This window comes from Salmo salar, chromosome ssa04 (genome assembly GCF_905237065.1).
Source record: "Salmo salar chromosome ssa04, Ssal_v3.1, whole genome shotgun sequence".
In the NCBI taxonomy this organism is placed as follows: Eukaryota; Metazoa; Chordata; class Actinopteri; order Salmoniformes; family Salmonidae; genus Salmo; species Salmo salar.
In genome coordinates this window covers 83158443-83177904 of record NC_059445.1, presented here as the reverse complement: position 1 = coordinate 83177904, position 19462 = coordinate 83158443, and the positions used below count along the sequence as shown (strand labels likewise).

The 19462-nt window shown below is 44.3% G+C and overlaps 1 protein-coding gene across 1 annotated transcript in view; it reads right to left on the bottom strand.

Moving 5' to 3' along the window:
• The window catches only part of larp1 (La ribonucleoprotein 1, translational regulator), a 61261-nt gene extending 47414 nt beyond the window's left edge, over positions 1-13847 (bottom strand). The window contains exon 1 of the mRNA XM_045717411.1: positions 13183-13847. Coding sequence (XP_045573367.1) covers positions 13183-13579 — 397 coding nt within the window. The 5' untranslated portion in view covers positions 13580-13847. The remainder of the gene's footprint in view (positions 1-13182) is intronic.
• Between the last annotated feature and the right edge of the window lie 5615 nt (positions 13848-19462).

Below are 19462 nucleotides of genomic sequence, written 5' to 3'. Positions count from 1 at the left end.
AGGGACAGAGGGTAGAGAAGGTAGAGGGACAGAGGGTAGAGGGGTAGAGGGACAGAGGGTAGAGGGGGTAGAGGGACAGAGGGTAGAGAAGGTAGAGGGACAGAGGGTAGAGGGGTAGAGGGACAGAGGGTAGAGGGGGTAGAGGGACAGAGGGTAGAGGGACAGAGGAGGTAGAGGGACAGAGGGTAGAGGAGGTAGAGGGACAGAGGGTAGAGAAGGTAGAGGGACAGAGGGTAGAGGGACAGAGGAGGTAGAGGGACAGAGGGTAGAGGAGGTAGAGGGACAGAGGGTAGAGAAGGTAGAGGGACAGAGGGTAGAGGGGGTAGAGGGACAGAGGGTAGAGGGACAGAGGAGGTAGAGGGACAGAGGGTAGAGGAGGTAGAGGGACAGAGGGTAGAGAAGGTAGAGGGACAGAGGGTAGAGGAGGTAGAGGGACAGAGGGTAGAGGAGGTAGAGGGACAGAGGGTAGAGGAGGTAGAGGGACAGAGGGTAGAGGAGGTAGAGGGACAGAGGGTAGAGGAGGTAGAGGGACAGAGGGTAGAGGAGGTAGAGGGACAGAGGGTAGAGAAGGTAGAGGGACAGAGGGTAGAGGAGGTAGAGGGACAGAGGGTAGAGGAGGTAGAGGGACAGAGGGTAGAGGAGGTAGAGGGACAGAGGGTAGAGAAGGGGGGAGAAGGAGTAGAGGAGGTATCTAGTTAATGATCCCTGCTGTAGCCTGTACTGCAGAATACCAGCGATAAAGGCAGAACCAACCGTGCGTTAATCAGAAATAACACGTAATTACCTGGAATATGATACATAGAGCCTCTGTTCATATTTTAATACAATTTCAGTTTAGCTGATGGGAAGTTTTACACTGTAAAACAAAGTTGAAATGATGTCTCCAGATCGATATCAGGCGTTGTCTTTTTTTCCAAAAGTAAAGAAGTTGAAACAAATACACTTTAAGTAAAAAAAAAAAGATATATATATAACCGTGTGGTGTGTGTGTGTGTGTGTGTGTGTGTGTGTGTGTGTGTGTGTGTAGTTAGGACTTCAAGGGAAGTTCAGCAGTGTGCTCAACCTGCTCAACCTCGTGAGAGCATTGATAAGTGTTCTGTTACACCACTTCAGTGTGTGTGTGTGTGTTCAGCCCAGCAGCAAGCCGCTCTGGTCCAACCTCCACCTGTGAGGGATCCGTCAGCCACGTGGGCTGCAGCCCTGTGACAGCTCCTGGGAAATGCAGCACTATGGCCAGTCGCCCCTCTCTCTCTCAATCACCGTCGGTCTCCCTCAGTCCATTTCTCCCTCCCTGCAGTCAAGATCAGAGCAAGTCTCTGCAGTCGTGCACACACACACACAACACAGCCAGAGGCAATGATTAGCATTAGCCAGCTGTCATGCCCCCCCCCCACCACCACCAAACCAGCTTCCCTCTATCCACCTCGTGTCACTCCCTCTTCCCATCCTACTCGCTCATACTCATAGCCCCCCTCCAAACCTCTTCAGGTGAAGACCACAGCCTCATTCTCAGTGCAGAGTCCCTGAAAATCAGCAACAAACAACACGATATGGGGGCTATTAATAAGCACTGTGCCACGTAAGCACCAAGGTCTTAAACAGTGTACGGGGTAGGAGGGGGGGGCAATATCTATCCAACTCTGTTACTGAGCAGAGAGCCACCAGAAGGAGACAGAACGGAACAGGGCCACTGCTAGCCAATCATGTTGCTACTGTAGGACGTTTGTACTGTGCTCAGCTGTGTTGCAAGCCACGCTAAGAAGCACAGCTAACCAGCTAACATTTTGAATTGGATTAAAACATCCCAGTTGCCACAAACAAGATAATCAAAGCAAGCCACCTATAAATGGGACGTCTGTCTCTGAGAGCTTAATTAGAGCATGTGAGAAGTGCTTATTACATGCTCACGCAGCAGATATGAAAAGACACCAGATAAAATCTTGTTTACGAATTTTTTTTTTTTTTTTTTTTTTTAAGCATTAGTTATTATTTCGGACAGAAGCCGATCTAGAACTGGGCCGGATTAGACCCAAGGAGCACGGTAGCAGAGCTGCTGCAGCACAGGATGACTGAGGCCAGTGAGAACCAAATATGGAGGAAAAGACAGGATGCATGCCACCAGCAGCCACACAGCCACTCCCCCCTCTTGAAGACTCTTGCTAGTTCACATGATCAGAAGGGTGACATCACCACCCGCTGAGTAACAGGCTCAGAGACTACAGCGCTGGTTGAGCTGCAGAGAGGAGGTCACCGTCTCTGCTTGTAGCCACCCACCCCACACCCTAGAACAGTGAGTTTTAACTGGGATGTGTCCATATCGCTGTGCCCAGACAGATGCAGCTCTTTAAAAGATAAAAAAAAATACATAAGGCCAGAGCTGAGACGCAAACCTGGGTAGACGGCGTTGATCTATGGAAACAGCCGAGAGAAATGGAGGACTTCACTACCTATAGTTTTGCCTATTATCACGGTAGACTGGTACCTCAGTGAAGCCAAAAGGGTCTTTCTCAAACAAAAACGCAAAAGCTGAATACATAGTTCATACTGTCTGGTCAAAAGAGGCCCTGACCATTATGTTCTGGGCGAAAAACCTGACGTCAAAAAGAGAGAGAGTCTACTCCACCACAAACTAGGGCTGGGTGAAGAGGGCAAAAAAATATGTCACAATATTTTTCACATTTTTGACAGTATGTTTTTTTGAATAATAAAAGTTTTACATTTGCTTTATGAGTACTGCATGAGCCTAGAGTGGCAATACAAATTCTAAGTGATTTCATATGGGTCTTTCTCCATTCTGATTTAACAGTATAAAAACAAACTTCAACCACGATTTTCATACATTTCAGCATTTCCATACTGCCACGTAGGGCTGCACGATATGGGAAAAATTTATTTAAAAAAAATCCAGGGCTTATTTTTAACTAAATATTGCAAATGCAATTTAGGTCAAAAACACATGGGTGAACTGCTGGAATCATGAAAATATAATTAATCTATTTCTATAATTAGAATATAAGTGGGCACTATTTGTCTATTCATCTACTTTTTGGAATTCATTTTTGTTGTATTGTTTTCTTTTATAGAATGAGTGGGTAATTTAAATACAGTGTTTGACATTACAATGAATGAAAAAGCCAGTGAGGAGTTATTGTGCCACAGTAGGAACCATTAGTGTTAGTCAGTGTTTCCCAGGGGGGACCCAACATTAAAATGTTTTATTTTACTTCATGTAGCTAGCTAATTCTTCACCTATTCTTCTGTTGCACAAACCTGCTGATTTAGGCCTACACCAGCACTGGTATCAGGCTGTACCAGTCAGCTACGTTTGCTCAGACTCAGTTCATTTATTAGCCAACTAACTAGTGATTAACGTCTAACATTATTTATTTTAGCCACAACTTGATAAGAAAAGACAAAACACTTGCAGCCTAGCATCACTCACTACGGCGAGAGAACTTCATTTACACCAACTAGTAAGCAGACAGTAAAGGCATCCGTATGCTTCCCAGCCCCCCCAAAATAAAAATTAGGAAGAGTTTGTGCATATATTCAGACGTTTTTTTATTTGTTTTGGACTTGGGTCAAAGTTTTTCGGTTGTTCGGGCACAAATTCTTTCTGGAGGCAAGCCGAAGTCTCCCGTAGCCGAAGTCCACGCTCCTTCGTTGGGGACTGATTGGTCGATAGGCTGCTAGTCGAACAAGACACGGTCAACAGTAGGGATTCTTCAGTAAAGTCTTGGTCATGCAACAAGAGACGGCTCGTTTTCACGTAGAAATACAGAATTACACAGCTTAGTTAGATGTAAAAACAAATCTCCTCGGCAAAAACAGTAAAATTAATGTCATTTAAGTTCCTAGATTAATTGTGACTATTTTGAAGAAGTGTATACTGGCTACGGAGTATCAAAATGGACAAATATTATTTCTGCTTTTTTCCAAGCAAATGTCTTAAGGGAGTACTTGGGCTCACCCCAATTATTCGACTGGTCGATAGACTGCTGGTAGAACAAGATTTTTAGTCGAGCAGTAGTAAATATGTATGAAAATAAACTCAACAAAAAAAGAAACGTCCTCTCACTGTCAACTGCGTTTATTTTCAGCAAACTTAACGTGTAAATATTTGTATGAACATTACAAGATTCAGCAACCGAGACAAACTGAGCAAGTTCCACAGACATGTGAATAACAGAAATTTAATAATGTGTCCCTGAACAAAGGGGAGGTCAAAATCAAAATTAACAGTCAATATTTGGTGTGGCCACCAGCTGCATTAAGTACTGCAGTGCATCTCCTCCTCATGGACTGCACCAGATTTGCCAGTTCTTGCTGTGAGATGTTACCCCACTCTTCCACCAAGGCACCTGCAAGTTCCCGGACATTTCTGGGGGGAATGGCCCCAGGCCTCCCCTCCGATCCAACAGGTCCCAGACGTGCTCAATGGGATTGAGATCTGGGCTCTTCGCTGGCCATGGCAGAACACTGACATTCCTGTCTTGCAGGAAATCACGCACAGAACGAGCAGTATGGCTGGTGGCATTGTCATGCTGGAGGGTCATGTCAGGATGAGCCTGCAGGAAGGGTACCACATGAGGGAGGAGGACATCTTCCCTGTAACGCACAGCGTTGAGATTGCCTGCAATGACACAAGCTCAGTCCGATGATGCTGTGACACACCGCCCCAGACCATGACGGATCCTCCACCTCCAAATCGATCCTGCTCCAGAATACAGGTCTTCGGTGTAACGCTCATTCCTTCGACGATAAACGCGAATCCGACCATCACCCCTGGTGAGACAAAACCGCGACTCGTCAGTGAAGAGCACTTTTTGCCAGTCCTGTCTGGTCCAGCGACTGTGGGTTTGTGCCCATAGGCGACGTTGTTGCCTGTGACGTCTGGTGAGGACCTGCCTTACAACAAGGCTACAAGCACTCAGTCCAGCCTCTCTCAGCCTATTGCGGACAGTCTGACCACTGATGGAGGGATTGTGCGTTCCTGGTGTAACTCGGGCAGTTGTTGTTGCCATCCTGTACCTGTCCCACAGGTGTGATGTTCGGATGTACCGATCCTGTGCAGGTGGTGTTACATGTGGTCTGCCACTGCGAGGACGATCAGCTGTCCGTCCTGTCTCCCTGTAGCGCTGTCTTAGGTGTCTCACAGTACGGATATTGCAATTTATTGCCCTGGACACATCTGCAGTCCTCATGCCTCCTTGCAGCATGCCTAAGGCACATTCACGCAGATGAGCAGGGACACTGGGAATCTTTCTTTTGGTGTTCTTCAGTAGAAAAGCCTCTTTAGTGTCCTATGTTTTCATTACTGTCTGTAAGCTGTTAGTGTCTTAACGACTGTTCCACAGGTGCATGTTCATTAATTGTTTATGGTTCATTGAACAAGCATGGGAAACAGTGTTTAAACCCTTTACAATGAAGATCTGTGAAGTTATTTGGATTTTTACGAATTATCTTTGAAAGACAGGGTCCTGAAAAGGGATGCATTTTTTTTTGTTGCTGAGATAGATAGATAGATAGATAGATAGATAGATAGATAGATAGATAGATAGATAGATAGGCACACAAGATACCCTCTTATTCACGCCCATCTCAGTGAACTAATCCATTGCGAAGGCCACAGGGAAGAGTATCTATCAATTCCCCATTACATATATCCCCAGTAGTACATATTTACCATTAATTCATATAATTTCCTGATCTACAATGTTTGTTTGGTTACGGTAATGTCTGTTAATGTAGTCAATATATTATTCCAGTCTTTTACAGTCCCAAGAATGGGAGGATGGCTGCACAATGCACTTCTCTCTCCAGAATGAGCTCTCTCCCACCAATTTGTGCACATTCATTGTTTCATAACTTCATTGTGTGAATTGTTTTTGATTGTTAGCATCTATCTATTCCCCATTTCATATTTACCATTAATTAATATAATTTCCTAATCTACAATGTTTGTTTGGTTACGGTAAGGTCTGTTAATGTAGTCAATATATTATTCCAGTCTTTTACCGTTGTCATTGTCAGAGTGGACACGTTGTTTGCAGAGCGCTACACTTGCGAGAAATACATTTTGGTTAATTTCATTCTTTTTACGAGTTGAGTCATTGTCTTTTGTTTGGACCTCTCATGTCAATGATTACACATAGAAGTAGGCCTATAGGCTACCAGGCCTGCGCACGAATGTAGGCATAGAAATGTTCCATTTGGGGGTCTGATGGTATTTAAAATCTTTCTAGCTCCGCCCCTTTTGATAACCACTCAACGTGAAAGGGAAAAATGTCATAGTCTAATCCAGTGGAAAGTCATACAATAGGCCTACCTGCACAATGGTGCAGTAAACTCTGAGGGCCCAGAATATTTTATACATTGTTTTAAGGAGCTTCAGGCTGGACCCAAGTTATTAGTTAATACAATGTTTCAAGTTCATTGCAGAAGGGCCATGCTTGGCCAATATGATTTATAGGACCAAAGTTTTGCCAAATTTTTATTTTTATTATTTTTTTTTAAATCGGGAAATGTTCTACCTGCAGGCTGCAATGTTTTTATTTGTTGGCTTTATAGGCTGTTTTTATATAGTTGGCAATGGCAATAAAAGTTACTTTTTAAGTTTGTATCATTTTCATTTAGATAGAATTTTGATTAAACCACAATTATTTTGAGATACAAAGATATAAATGAAACTGTTCCACAACAATGTGCATATGAAAAACCATAACTAGCACGCAGATCGGTAGAAATTGTAAGATAAACTGGCATTCCACATGAAAGTTTGCCAATTCCTCACGTGGACCATTACCGGCAACTTCCGGAGAGTAACAGCAGAATCTGTGAAAGCCAGTAGAGGACGGACGGGAAAGGTTAAGGTTATTTTTCGTCTGGTTATCTTGATTTCTGGTTCCCTCGAGTCGTTTGTAACTTATTTCAGCAAACAGTGCCTGTATAGTCGATTTCACTAAAACACATACGGTGTCTATATATGGGGGAAAAAAATAGAGATTTTAAAATTTAGACTAATCGACTGGTCGAAAGAACAGACGACTTCTTGTTGCCTGGGACGGCACTAGCGAGCACACTTGTTCGGTTAGTCGCCAGCTGAATTGAAGGTAGAACCTACAGGTTAGTCGCCAGCCGAACTGAAGGTAGAACCTACAGGTTAGTCGCCAGCCGAACTGAAGGTAGAACCTACAGGTTAGTCGCCAGCTGAACTGAAGGTAGAACCTACAGGTTAGCCGCCAGCCGAACTGAAGGTAGAACCTACAGGTTAGCCGCCAGCCGAACTGAAGGTAGAACCTACAGGTTAGCCGCCAGCCGAACTGAAGGTAGAACCTACAGGTTAGTCGCCAGCCGAACTGAAGGTAGAACCTACAGGTTAGTCGCCAGCCGAACTGAAGGTAGAACCTACAGGTTAGTCGCCAGCCGAACTGAAGGTAGAACCTACAGGTTAGTCGCCAGCCGAACTGAAGGTAGAACCTACAGGTTAGTCGCCAGCCGAACTGAAGGTAGAACCTACAGGTTAGTCGCCAGCCGAACTGAAGGTAGAACCTACAGGTTAGTCGCCAGCCGAACTGAAGGTAGAACCTACAGGTTAGTCGCCAGCCGAACTGAAGGTAGAACCTACAGGTTAGTCGCCAGCCGAACTGAAGGTAGAACCTACAGGTTAGTCGCCAGCTGAACTGAAGGTAGAACCTACAGGTTAGTCGCCAGCCGAACTGAAGGTAGAACCTACAGGTTAGCCGCCAGCCGAACTGAAGGTAGAACCTACAGGTTAGCCGCCAGCCGAACTGAAGGTAGAACCTACAGGTTAGTCGCCAGCCGAACTGAAGGTAGAACCTACAGGTTAGTCGCCAGCCGAACTGAAGGTAGAACCTACAGGTTAGTCGCCAGCCGAACTGAAGGTAGAACCTACAGGTTAGTCGCCAGCTGAACTGAAGGTAGAACCTACAGGTTAGCCGCCAGCCGAACTGAAGGTAGAACCTACAGGTTAGTCGCCAGCCGAACTGAAGGTAGAACCTACAGGTTAGCCGCCAGCCGAACTGAAGCACGCCGACGCCTTAACTTTCATTCATAGCGCATGAATAAAGATGTCCTGCACTGTGATGCCACTTTAGCCATCTACACATCAGCACTTCCAGGTCGTGACCCCAGCAGGAAACTACAAAGGCTCAGGACAACTCACTAGTAGCCTTCTGTTTCAGGGTAACAACAAAGAAGTCTCCTCTCGTGGGTGAGAATGCAGACACTAAAGTGGAGACAGACAGGTGAGAACGCAGACACTGAAGTGACAGTCACCATGCTAATTTTGACCTGACTACCACCACTTGGGCTCCCAAGTGGCGCAGTGGTCTAAGACACTGCATCTCAGTGCAAGAGGCACCTGGTTCAAATCCAGGCGGCATCACACCCAGCCGTGATTGGGAGTCCCATAGGGCGGTGCATAATTGGCGTAGGCCGCCATTGTGAATAAGAATTTGTTCTTAAACTGACTTGCCTAGTTAAATAGAAGTCTTTGTAAAATTATTAAATAAAATGTGTTTTAGATTGAAACTGGAGTATGCTGACTAAGAAAACCATCTGAGGGCCCTACTACAAAGACTTTAAAATCAGAGGATCCTCTAGTACAGGGCTCTCAAACCCTGTTCCAGAAATCAGAGGACCCTCTAGTACAGGGCTCTCCAACCCTGTTCCAGAAATCAGAGGATCCTCTAGTACAGGGCTCTCCAACCCTGTTCCAGAAATCAGAGGATCCTCTAGTACAGGGCTCTCCAACCCTGTTCCAGAAATCAGAGGATCCTCTAGTACAGGGCTCTCCAACCCTGTTCCAGAAATCAGAGGATCCTCTAGTACAGGGCTCTCCAACCCTGTTCCAGAAATCAGAGGATCCTCTAGTACAGGGCTCTCCAACCCTGTTCCAGAAATCAGAGGATCCTCTAGTACAGGGCTCTCCAACCCTGTTCCAGAAATCAGAGGATCCTCTACTACAGGGCTCTCCAACCCTGTTCCAGAAATCAGAGGATCCTCTACTACAGGGCTCTCCAACCCTGTTCCAGAAATCAGAGGATCCTCTAGTACAGGGCTCTCCAACCCTGTTCCAGAAATCAGAGGATCCTCTACTACAGGGCTCTCCAACCCTGTTCCAGAAATCAGAGGATCCTCTAGTACAGGGCTCTCCAACCCTGTTCCAGAAATCAGAGGATCCTCTAGTACAGGGCTCTCCAACCCTGTTCCAGAAATCAGAGGATCCTCTAGTACAGGGCTCTCCAACCCTGTTCCAGAAATCAGAGGATCCTCTAGTACAGGGCTCTCCAACCCTGTTCCAGAAATCAGAGGATCCTCTAGTACAGGGCTCTCCAACCCTGTTCCAGAAATCAGAGGATCCTCTAGTACAGGGCTCTCCAACCCTGTTCCAGAAATCAGAGGATCCTCTAGTACAGGGCTCTCCAACCCTGTTCCAGAAATCAGAGGATCCTCTACTACAGGGCTCTCCAACCCTGTTCCAGAAATCAGAGGATCCTCTACTACAGGGCTCTCCAACCCTGTTCCAGAAGAGCTACCGTCCTGTAGGTTCACGCCAACCGTAATCTAGTGCACCATGATTCTAATAGTTGTTAAACTCTGAATCAGGTTAGTTACAACTGGGGTTGGAGCTAAAAAAAACCTCAGGAACATGTTTAGAGAGCTCTGTACTAGTACGAATGCAATTCAAAACAGAAGTGCCTCCATTTTCACTTGTTTGAAGGTTCCAGAGCACTAAAGGAATGCTAACGTTTCAGGACTAAACCTGACAGTCATTCCTGAGTCACCAAAACAAGTCAGCAATACGACCAATACTTCCACACACCGCACCGCACTTAGATCAGGAAACCAGCCTTATTCCTGGACAGCTTCCTTCCTGTAGGTTTTCACTCCAACCACAGCTGTAACTAACCCGGTTAATTATTAAATTATTATTAGATAATATAATTATTAGAATCAGGTGTGCTAGATTAGGGTTGGCGGTAAAAACCTACAGGACGGTAAACGGCGCTGCATGGTCGATCCGACACCTGAATTTGTCCGTGCAGCCCCTTCTGGTGATACAGCCTCTGCATAAGTCAGGGCATTCAAAGATCTTGTCAAAGAAGTGAGTTTGAGTTTATACATGCTCTCGCCCCCCCATCTACCAATCAATCAATCAATCAATCATGTCAATGCAGAGCTATACACAGCCCTCCGCATTGTTACAAAATTTGGGAGGCGCACAGCGATGCGGAGATCAATTTGGCCTCCGCATGCTTCCGGAGGCTCAGCAATTGAGCCACACCTTCCACACGGATCCTCTGACCACCTTTCTCCGGATCAAGCACCAATAGGCTTTAAGCTCTATAGGAACAGGGTTGGAGAGTCCCGCCTGATCTAACGTTCGGCTGCCAATCATTCAGTACGCTGTGTTTTAGGGACCACCCACTGTAAACGTCTGACTGCCGATATTTCACACACACAATGTAAAAATCAGTGTACTCAAATCTCTATTGGGTGTCTGAGCCCTTACAGTACATGCATACATGCATACTAGACTCAAGTTAAACATCTAAGACGAGATTTGACAAAAAAAAAAAATATATGGTCAGTTTAACTCTTCAAAACATGCTTCAGTCCCTCCCTTCCTTCCTGTACTTATCCAACTTGGTGAGAATATGGCAACAAGTAAGCATCTGTAAGGGGTAATAGGACACAAACAGGTTTAGTACCGAACGGCATATGGAAATAACCTCAAAATATCAACCAGACAAATAACAAAAATACTTAAAAGGATATTAAACTTTCAAATCAAAAGTGTCAGATGTTTTCAGACCTCTAGTCTAACTCAAAATGAAGCCACATCCCAAGACATTGGTTGAATAAAATCTAGCTATATGTCCTCATTTAATAAAAAATAAAACAGTCCCTTAAAAGCTGTTTATTGGGGGATAGTCCATGCTTCAAGGAAGCATGATAATATCAGAGAAACGAGTAGGGATGTGTGAAGATGTAGACATATGGCCTATTGCACAACGTGTACCATACTTCATGTACAGCTCATCACTGTACATCCGTATTGGATTCCTAATCAGCATTTCTCGAAGGGGTAGACAATGATTCTTGAGTATCACTGGCGTTTCAGGCAAATCAGATGCCATGAAATAAGACTTTACGGCAAACACGACAATATTTGTACATGTCAACTACTTTAAATCATACACCGAATGACAGCTTTAGTGATTAAGAAGAAAAACTGTGTTGAATCAATTCACATTAGATTTCACAGTAAGGCATAACATTTCGCCATGTTTCAAAACAACATGTGGCAGGACTTGATGATGCTAGCGACACTAGCTAGTGGCTAGCTGGCTGACTGTGCGTGGGGGAGGGGGAGCGCGTCTGAGTACTGAGGCCTAGTTACCTTGTTTACGCCCGTTTTTGTCCTTACCGAAAAAAGCCAAGCAAACAAAGCCCCGTTATAATACGACAACGACCACAGTCTGCTGTGGTGTGCTGTTAGAATGTACCGACAATTAGTTATCGCTGTTATAAATCGACGATATAGAAGAAAAAAAGAGAAGAAAAAGAAAAAAATCACATGGCCGAGGGACCACGTTGTCTTGACATAACTACTGAGGGATTCTGGGATACACACATTTTGCACCGGTCTCCTCCCAAATATCGGTGGTGTCAAACGCATGTGGGTGACACGGCAAACTTAACTAGCTATTAAAAACGACGTCTTTTCTACATATTATTCTTTATCAAGCGGATCCGACTATTCGTCTCTTGGAGACAGGTCCACAAGCAATCAAATCGGATTTGTCCACGTTTATATATATATCTAGCTGAGTGGTTAGCATAGCAAAGGGCTAGCTAGTTTAGTGGCTAGCTCCAAGCTAGCATGTGACCATGAGATGAATGTAGCCATGATGAATCATTACAATTTAAGAGCAAGCCATCTGCCCGTATTGACAGTCTAATCTTAACACACAACTTGGCGTGTTCTACGACAGACACCAATTAAATTGTTAGAAATTCGTAATAAAAACATATGCCAGCTACATTTTTTAAAAATACAACCATTGTTCCTATGCATTTTAGTGGAAGGGAACACGTGGAGAGGACACGTGACGTCCCAATAAACGTAGCCATTTGTTTTAAACGACTTAATAAAGATTTAAGATAAAAATGTGCAAATTGTTTCTACGGGGGCTGCATTATATATATATTTTTAGCAATGTGTCAAACATGTAGTGTTTTATAAAATAAGGTGATTTGGATTCCGGTAGCTGTCTGCTTTAGCAAGCTAACTGGAACATGAGGATTAGCTACCTTGGCCTAGTCGCTATTGTTAGCATTCAGCACTCACTTTCAGCGTGCTAGGCTACTATTTATCAACTGAAAACAGGACCTTCAAATATCAAAACTGGTAGTATGTCACTGTAAACAGTGCTTCGCAAAACCTGGACGACCCCCCCCCAAAAAAAAAGTGCCTAGTAAAAATGACTAAACTATATCTGGTGTTAAATAGTAAAAGTTAAAGCCTAAAGCGCGTGTCACCCGTGACAATGGTAGTCATTCGCATTGCTGTTTCAGTTCAGACTTCGTCTATACAGCCATGTTAACTAGATAAATTAGTTAGCAAGTCACTTCATCGGCAACTAGCACAAAGAGATACAATTGTGCAAAGAAAATTACGCCCAGGCGTCTAGTAAGTGTAACCGATGGTGTTAAAATATCACGACACATGAAACCTCACTTGGTTCAACTTGTACCCGACTGAGGCCTGACGCTGGCAACAAAAAATTAAAATAAAAAAAACCTTAGCTAGCCAATGTTTGTTATTGCATTTACACAAATGTACAAAGTAGGTGTTCTTCTGAAAGAGACGAGTACCATGTTTGGAACGTCAACTCCAATTAGATCGTAGAAGAAGCTTACAATCGACTATTCCAGAAATAGTTTGGGGCCTTGCTCTATATATAGCTAGTTAGAGCAGTCTAGTAGACGCGAGCAAGCTTGCAATGCAGCATTATCCTGCGAGGAACTCGCCACTATCATATCTGACAGCAGATCATGTTTGGCATTGAAGTGGCTCAGGTGAATGCACCATAAACGCAGTAGTCACCACACACACACACACACAAAAATTGTTATGGGAGGAATACAAACCATGATGTGCTTGTCCATTCACGTTGACCACGGTCACCGCATTCATTTTCTTAGTCCATGGGTTCACCTTGGGTGGGGGTGCTTCAGCAAACTCCTTTTTGTTACATTTCACACAGTCTTCCGTTTGTCCAGTCGTGTGCTTCTCTTGATCGAGGATGTCTTTCTCTTGATTGTTACTCTCTTCTTTAGCCTGTTTGGAGTTTTGCTCCTTCATTGCGACCACCCCCAGTTCCGAGTTGTCTGCTTTCATATTGCTACCGTCGTCGGCAACACCCGTCTGCTTGGCCCCCTTTTCCAGACAGTCCTCTCCGTGTTGTATCATCTTGCTCGCATGCCCATGCTCCTCTTCTTTGATAAGAGGATTGTTGGGTAGGAGAGTCTCCACCTGAGTGGCCATTTCCCCTTTTCCTCACAATATCCCCAAATTCGCCTTCAACTCAAGAATGAAAAATGTTTCAGTATTCCTCGAGTAAACTCGTTTCTATCGTTACTCCACTCCACCCCTAGACCAAATAGCCTTCAGTCTAAGACGCAGAGTGGGTTTGTGTTGAATTAAAACATATAAAAAAGCGTCCGAAAGACTTTAAAATTTACAAGATAATCTCCACCACTAGCAGCAATATGGATGATCACCACCACGCGATAGAAGGGTGCGCGCACGTACGACGGAGGGGCGTAACCACGCAAAGATGTGCGCGCAATAGGTTGTTATCAATAACGCCATATTTTCGTTACGTCTAAGAAGCAATCCGATTCCCAGCTGGGGTGGCAAACCTACACCCCGCTCCAATGGATTACAGTGCATAAACATCGCTGGAGTATACCTCTATCTCTCAATATTGGCCACAATTTAATTCGATTTGAGTGATATAATAATAATAATAAAATACAAGTGTACTCTACGTGACAAGTATTGTTTTTAGGTAAATGTTTTAGCCATATTCAGTACCAGTCAAAAATGTGGACACACCTAGTCATTTCAGGGTGTTTCTTATTTTGTACTATTTTCTACATTGTAGAAATCATGTAGTAACCAAAAAAGTGTTAAACAAATCAAAATAGATTTGATATTTGAGATTTTCACACTCTTGGCATTCCCTCAACCAGCTTCATGAGGTAGTCACCTGGAATGCATTTCAATTAACAGGTGTGCCTTGTTAAAAGTTAATTTGTGTAATTTATTTCCTTCTTAATGCGTTTGAGCCAATCAGTTGTGTTGTGACAAGGTAGGGGTTGGTATACAGAAGATAGCCCTATGTGGTAAAAGACCAAGTCCATATTATGGCAAGAACAGCTCAAATAAAAGCAACCAACAAGTGCCCAGCATACGTAGGAACTCCTTCAAGACTGTTGGAAAAGAATTCCAGTTGAAGCTGGTTGAGAGAATGCCAAGAATGTGCAAAGCTGTCATCTAGGCAAAGGGTGTCTACTTTGTTTAACACTTCTTGGTTACTACATGATTCCATATGTGTTATTTCATGGTTTTGTTGTCTTCACTATTATTTTACAATGTAGAAAATAGCAAAAATAAAGAAATGAGTAGGTGTGTCCAAACTTTTGACTGGTACTGTGTACCAGTCAAAAGTGGTGGTTTCTGCCTGTCAAGCAGCAGAAGGGCACATTTGCCCATCTAGCAAGCTAGCTAGAAGTAATGTTTACAGGAACTTTGTAAATCTGCCTAAACATTGTGGTAAATTAGCTATGTACTTTTTTTTCTCCAACCAATGTACCTACGCATCATCAACGCCTGGGCAGAGGAACGAGCCCATTGTCATATCTGTCTCGTTGTGCAGCAGCAGTGGTGATTAAACGGTCTTAAAACAATGTTGATAAGGGGATAATGTTAGCTAGCTTAGTTTCAAGTTTTAACGTCACATGCACAAGTACAGTGAAGAAAGGTATTTCACTGTACTTGTGCATGTGACATTAAAACTTGTAACTTAGATAGTTAACATTATCCCCTTATCAACATTGTTTTAAGACCGTTTAGTCACCATTGCTCCTGCCGAAGACAGACATGAGAATGGGCTCGTTCCTCTGCCCAGGCGTTGCTGATGCATGCAAGATCTTACAACTTCTGATAGGTGTTTTAAAGACATCCTCCAACATTTATTTTTTATTTTTTAACTGTTACTGTTGAAAAGCGATATCCCAAGTATAAATACAGTAAAGAACACACACTAAAGGGTAAACAAATTCGTTATGAGAAAGAAATGTGTTGTTTAGACACCTGCAAATTTCCATGAGTAGGGCATTCAAGGAGTTGATCTGATGGGAATTCGTGATGTCATCGGTCTCCTCCCTTGCTCGAGGAACAATGGAGGAGCATTAGAGAAGAAAAGAGCAAAGGCACACTCCTCCACTTGTGCCATGTCGTGAGGATACCTGGACCACCTATTGAGATGTGCCTTTTGTTTTAAGTTAACCAGGTGATAAATTAGCTGAAAAGGAGAGTGAAGTAGGAATTTAATGCTGCGTTCCAGTGCCGGTCAGAACTAAAAATATTCCGACTCGCTAACTGGTTGAATGTGGGGCGTGTATAGCTACAACCAGTTAGCAAGTCGAATGCCGCATTCACATGTTAGTCAGAACTAGGAAACTCTGACATTTCTGACATGCTGATTTGTTGAATGCGCAACGTGTATAACGACAACCAGTTAGTGAGTCTGACATTTCAGAGTTTCCTAGATCCGACTAGCACGCGAATGGACCAGAACATTTCAGAGTTTCCTAGCATGTGAACGAGGCATAAGTATCAGCTAACCACATCATGGCCGCGCTCCTCTGCCCAGGCGTTGCTGACGCCTGCTAGATCTTAAAATGTCTGGATAGGTATTTGTGCGTATCAGCTAACCACATCATATGGTATAGCAATCTGTCAGTCGATGACACAGTCGATGACATTTACAATGTGCCATGAATAGGCTAGTTTTCTGCAACCTAGATGATATTAGCAACATACACTTATTTGACCAGATCCTCTACTTCTTCAGCCAGTGGTCTAATATTTAATCCCTTACAATTTCTGCCAACTATAATGAGGTGAAATCTATTTCAATTCGTGGTGTCAGAATTCAGAAGTACCTTGTTGACATGTTCTGTTGCAGATTCAAAGCCAGATTAGCCGGAGGACCTGAGCCCTAGGACCATGCCTCAGGACTACCTGGCCTAACGACTCCTGGCTGTTCCTGTCCCCATTCCACCCAGTCATGCTGCCAATCCAGTTCTGCTGTTCTGCCTGCGGCCATGGAACCCTGACCTGTTTCACCGGACGTGCTACTTTGTCCTGGACCTGCTGTTTCAACTCCCCCTCTCTCTCTCTCTCTCGTATATATATATATATATATATATATATATATACTGCTAAAAAAAATAAAGGGAACACTTAAACAACACATCCTAGATCTGAATGAAAGAAATAATCTTATTAAATACTTTTTTCTTTACATAGTTGAATGTGCTGACAACAAAATCACACAAAAATAATCAATGGAAATCCAATTTATCAACCCATGGAGGTCTGGATTTGGAGTCACACTCAAAATTAAAGTGGAAAACCACACTACAGGCTGATCCAACTTTGATGGAATGTCCTTAAAACAAGTCAAAATGAGGCTCAGTAGTGTGTGTGGCCTCCACTTGCCTGTATGACCTCCCTACAACGCCTGGGCATGCTCCTGATGAGGTGGCGGATGGTCTCCTGAGGGATCTCCTCCCAGACCTGGACTAAAGCATCCGCCAACTCCTGGACAGTCTGTGGTGCAACGTGGCGTCGGAGGATGGAGCGAGACATGATGTCCCAGATGTGCTCAATTGGATTCAGGTCTGGGGAACGGGCGGGCCAGTCCATAGCATCAATGCCTTCGTCTTGCAGGAACTGCTGACACACTCCAGCCACATGAGGTCTAGCATTGTCTTGCATTAGGAGGAACCCAGGGCCAACCGCACCAGCATATGGTCTCACAAGGGGTCTGAGGATCTCATCTCGCTACCTAATGGCAGTCAGGCTACCTCTGGCGAGCACATGGAGGGCTGTGCGGCCCCCCAAAGAAATGCCCCCCCACACCATGACTGACCCACCGCCAAACTGGTCATGCTGGAGGATGTTGCAGGCAGCAGAACGTTCTCCACGGCATCTCCAGACTCTGTCACGTCTGTCACGTGTTCAGTGTGAACCTGCTTTCATCTGTGAAGAGCACAGGGCGCCAGTGGCGAATTTGCCAATCTTGGTGTTCTCTGGCAAATGCCAAACGTCCTGCACGGTGTTGGGCTGTAAGCACAACCCCCACATGTGGATGTCGGGCCCTCATACCACCCTCATGGAGTCTGTTTCTGACTGTTTGAGCCTGCTGGAGGTCATTTTGCAGGGCTCTGGCAGTGCTTCTCCTGCTCCTCCTTGCACAAAGGCGGAGGTAGCGGTCCTGCTGCTGGGTTGTTGCCCTCCTACGGCCTCCTCCACGTCTCCTGATGTACTGGCCTGTCTCCTGGTAGTGCCTCCATGCTCTGGACACTACGCTGACAGACACAGCAAACCTTCTTGCCACAGCTCGCATTGATGTGCCATCCTGGATGAGCTGCACTGCCTGAGCCGCTTGTGTGGGTTGTAGACTCCGTCTCATGCTACCACTAGAGTGAAAGCACCGCCAGCATTCAAAAGTGACCAAAACATCAGCCAGGAAGCATAGGAACTGAGAAGTGGTCTGTGCTCCCCACCTGCAGAACCACTCCTTTATTGGGGGTGTCTTGCTAATTGCCTATAATTTCCACCTATTGTCTATTCCATTTGCACAACAGCATGTGACATTTATTGTCAATCAGTGTTGCTTCCTAAGTGGACAGTTTGATTTCACAGAAGTGTGATTGACTTGGAGTTACATTGTGTTGTTTAAGTGTTCCCTTTATTTTTTGGAGCAGTGATATATATATATATATATATATATATATATATATATATATATATCTCAAAATGTATGGCTCTGACACAAATGACTGATGATTAGCTGAAAGAAATTGATAATATGAAGATTGTGAGAGCTGTTTTGTTCGACTTCAGACCAGCTTTTGAGATTTATCGATCATAATTTGCTACATCTTCTGCCATTTTGGGAATTGAGAGCTAACTATCTAACAGAACACAGAGGGTGTTCTTTAATGGAAGCCTTTCAAACATAAACCAGTTGTGCTTTACCTCAAGGCAGCTGTCTTGGTCCTTTACTCTTTTCTATTTTTACTCATGATCTACCACTAGCCTTGAGTAAAGTGTGTGTCTATGTACGCTGATAATGTAACATTATTCACGCCACCTACCACAGCAAGTCAAATCACAGCAACACTTAACAAAGAGCTGCAGTAAGTTTTAGAATGGGTGTCAATTAATAAGCTAGTCCTAAATATATCAAAAACTAAAAGCATTTTATTTGGGACAAATGGCCTGCTAAACCCTAAACCTCATCTAAATCCTGTAATGGATAATGTGGCAATTGAGCAAGTGGAGTAGACTAAACTGCTTGGTTTAACCTTGATTGTAAACTGATATGGTCAAAACATATTGATACAACGGTAGCTAAGATGGAGGGAGGTCTGTCCGTGATAAAGCGCTGCTCTGCTTTCTTGACATCACTATCAACAAAACAAGTCCTACAGGCCCTAGCATTCCACTGTAAGGCCTGTTGTATTCGGCGCATGTGACAAATACAATTTGATTTGATTTGATTCTCGACAATGCAACAACTTATAAAATATAATAATACGAACGGGTTGGATGGGCATTGTGTCAAGAAGCAGTGCGGCTTGGTTGGGTTGTGTTTTGGAGGACGCATGGCTCTCGACCTTCGCCTCTCCCGAGCCCGTACGGGAGTTGCAGCGATGAGACAAGACAGTAACTACCAATTGGATATCACGAAATTGGGGAGGAAAAGGGGTGAAAAAATACAAAATAAACACACTTCTCCAGCATGCCATCGAAGGTGGGCATTTGCTCATTGAAGTCCGTTATAACGCCAAACTGCAGTCGGGTCAAGACCCTGGTGAGGACAATGAGCACGCAGATGAGCTTCCCCAAGAGGGTTTCTGACAGTTTGTACAGAAATTCTTTGGTTGTGCAAACCCACAGTTTCATCAGCTGTCCGGGTGGCTGGTCTCAGACTATCTCACAGGTGAAGAAACCGGATGTGGAGGTCCTGGGCTGGCGTGGTTACACATGGTCTACGGTTGTCAGGCCGGTTGTACGTACTGCCGAATTCTCTAAAACTACGTTGGAGACGGCTTATGGTGGAGAAAT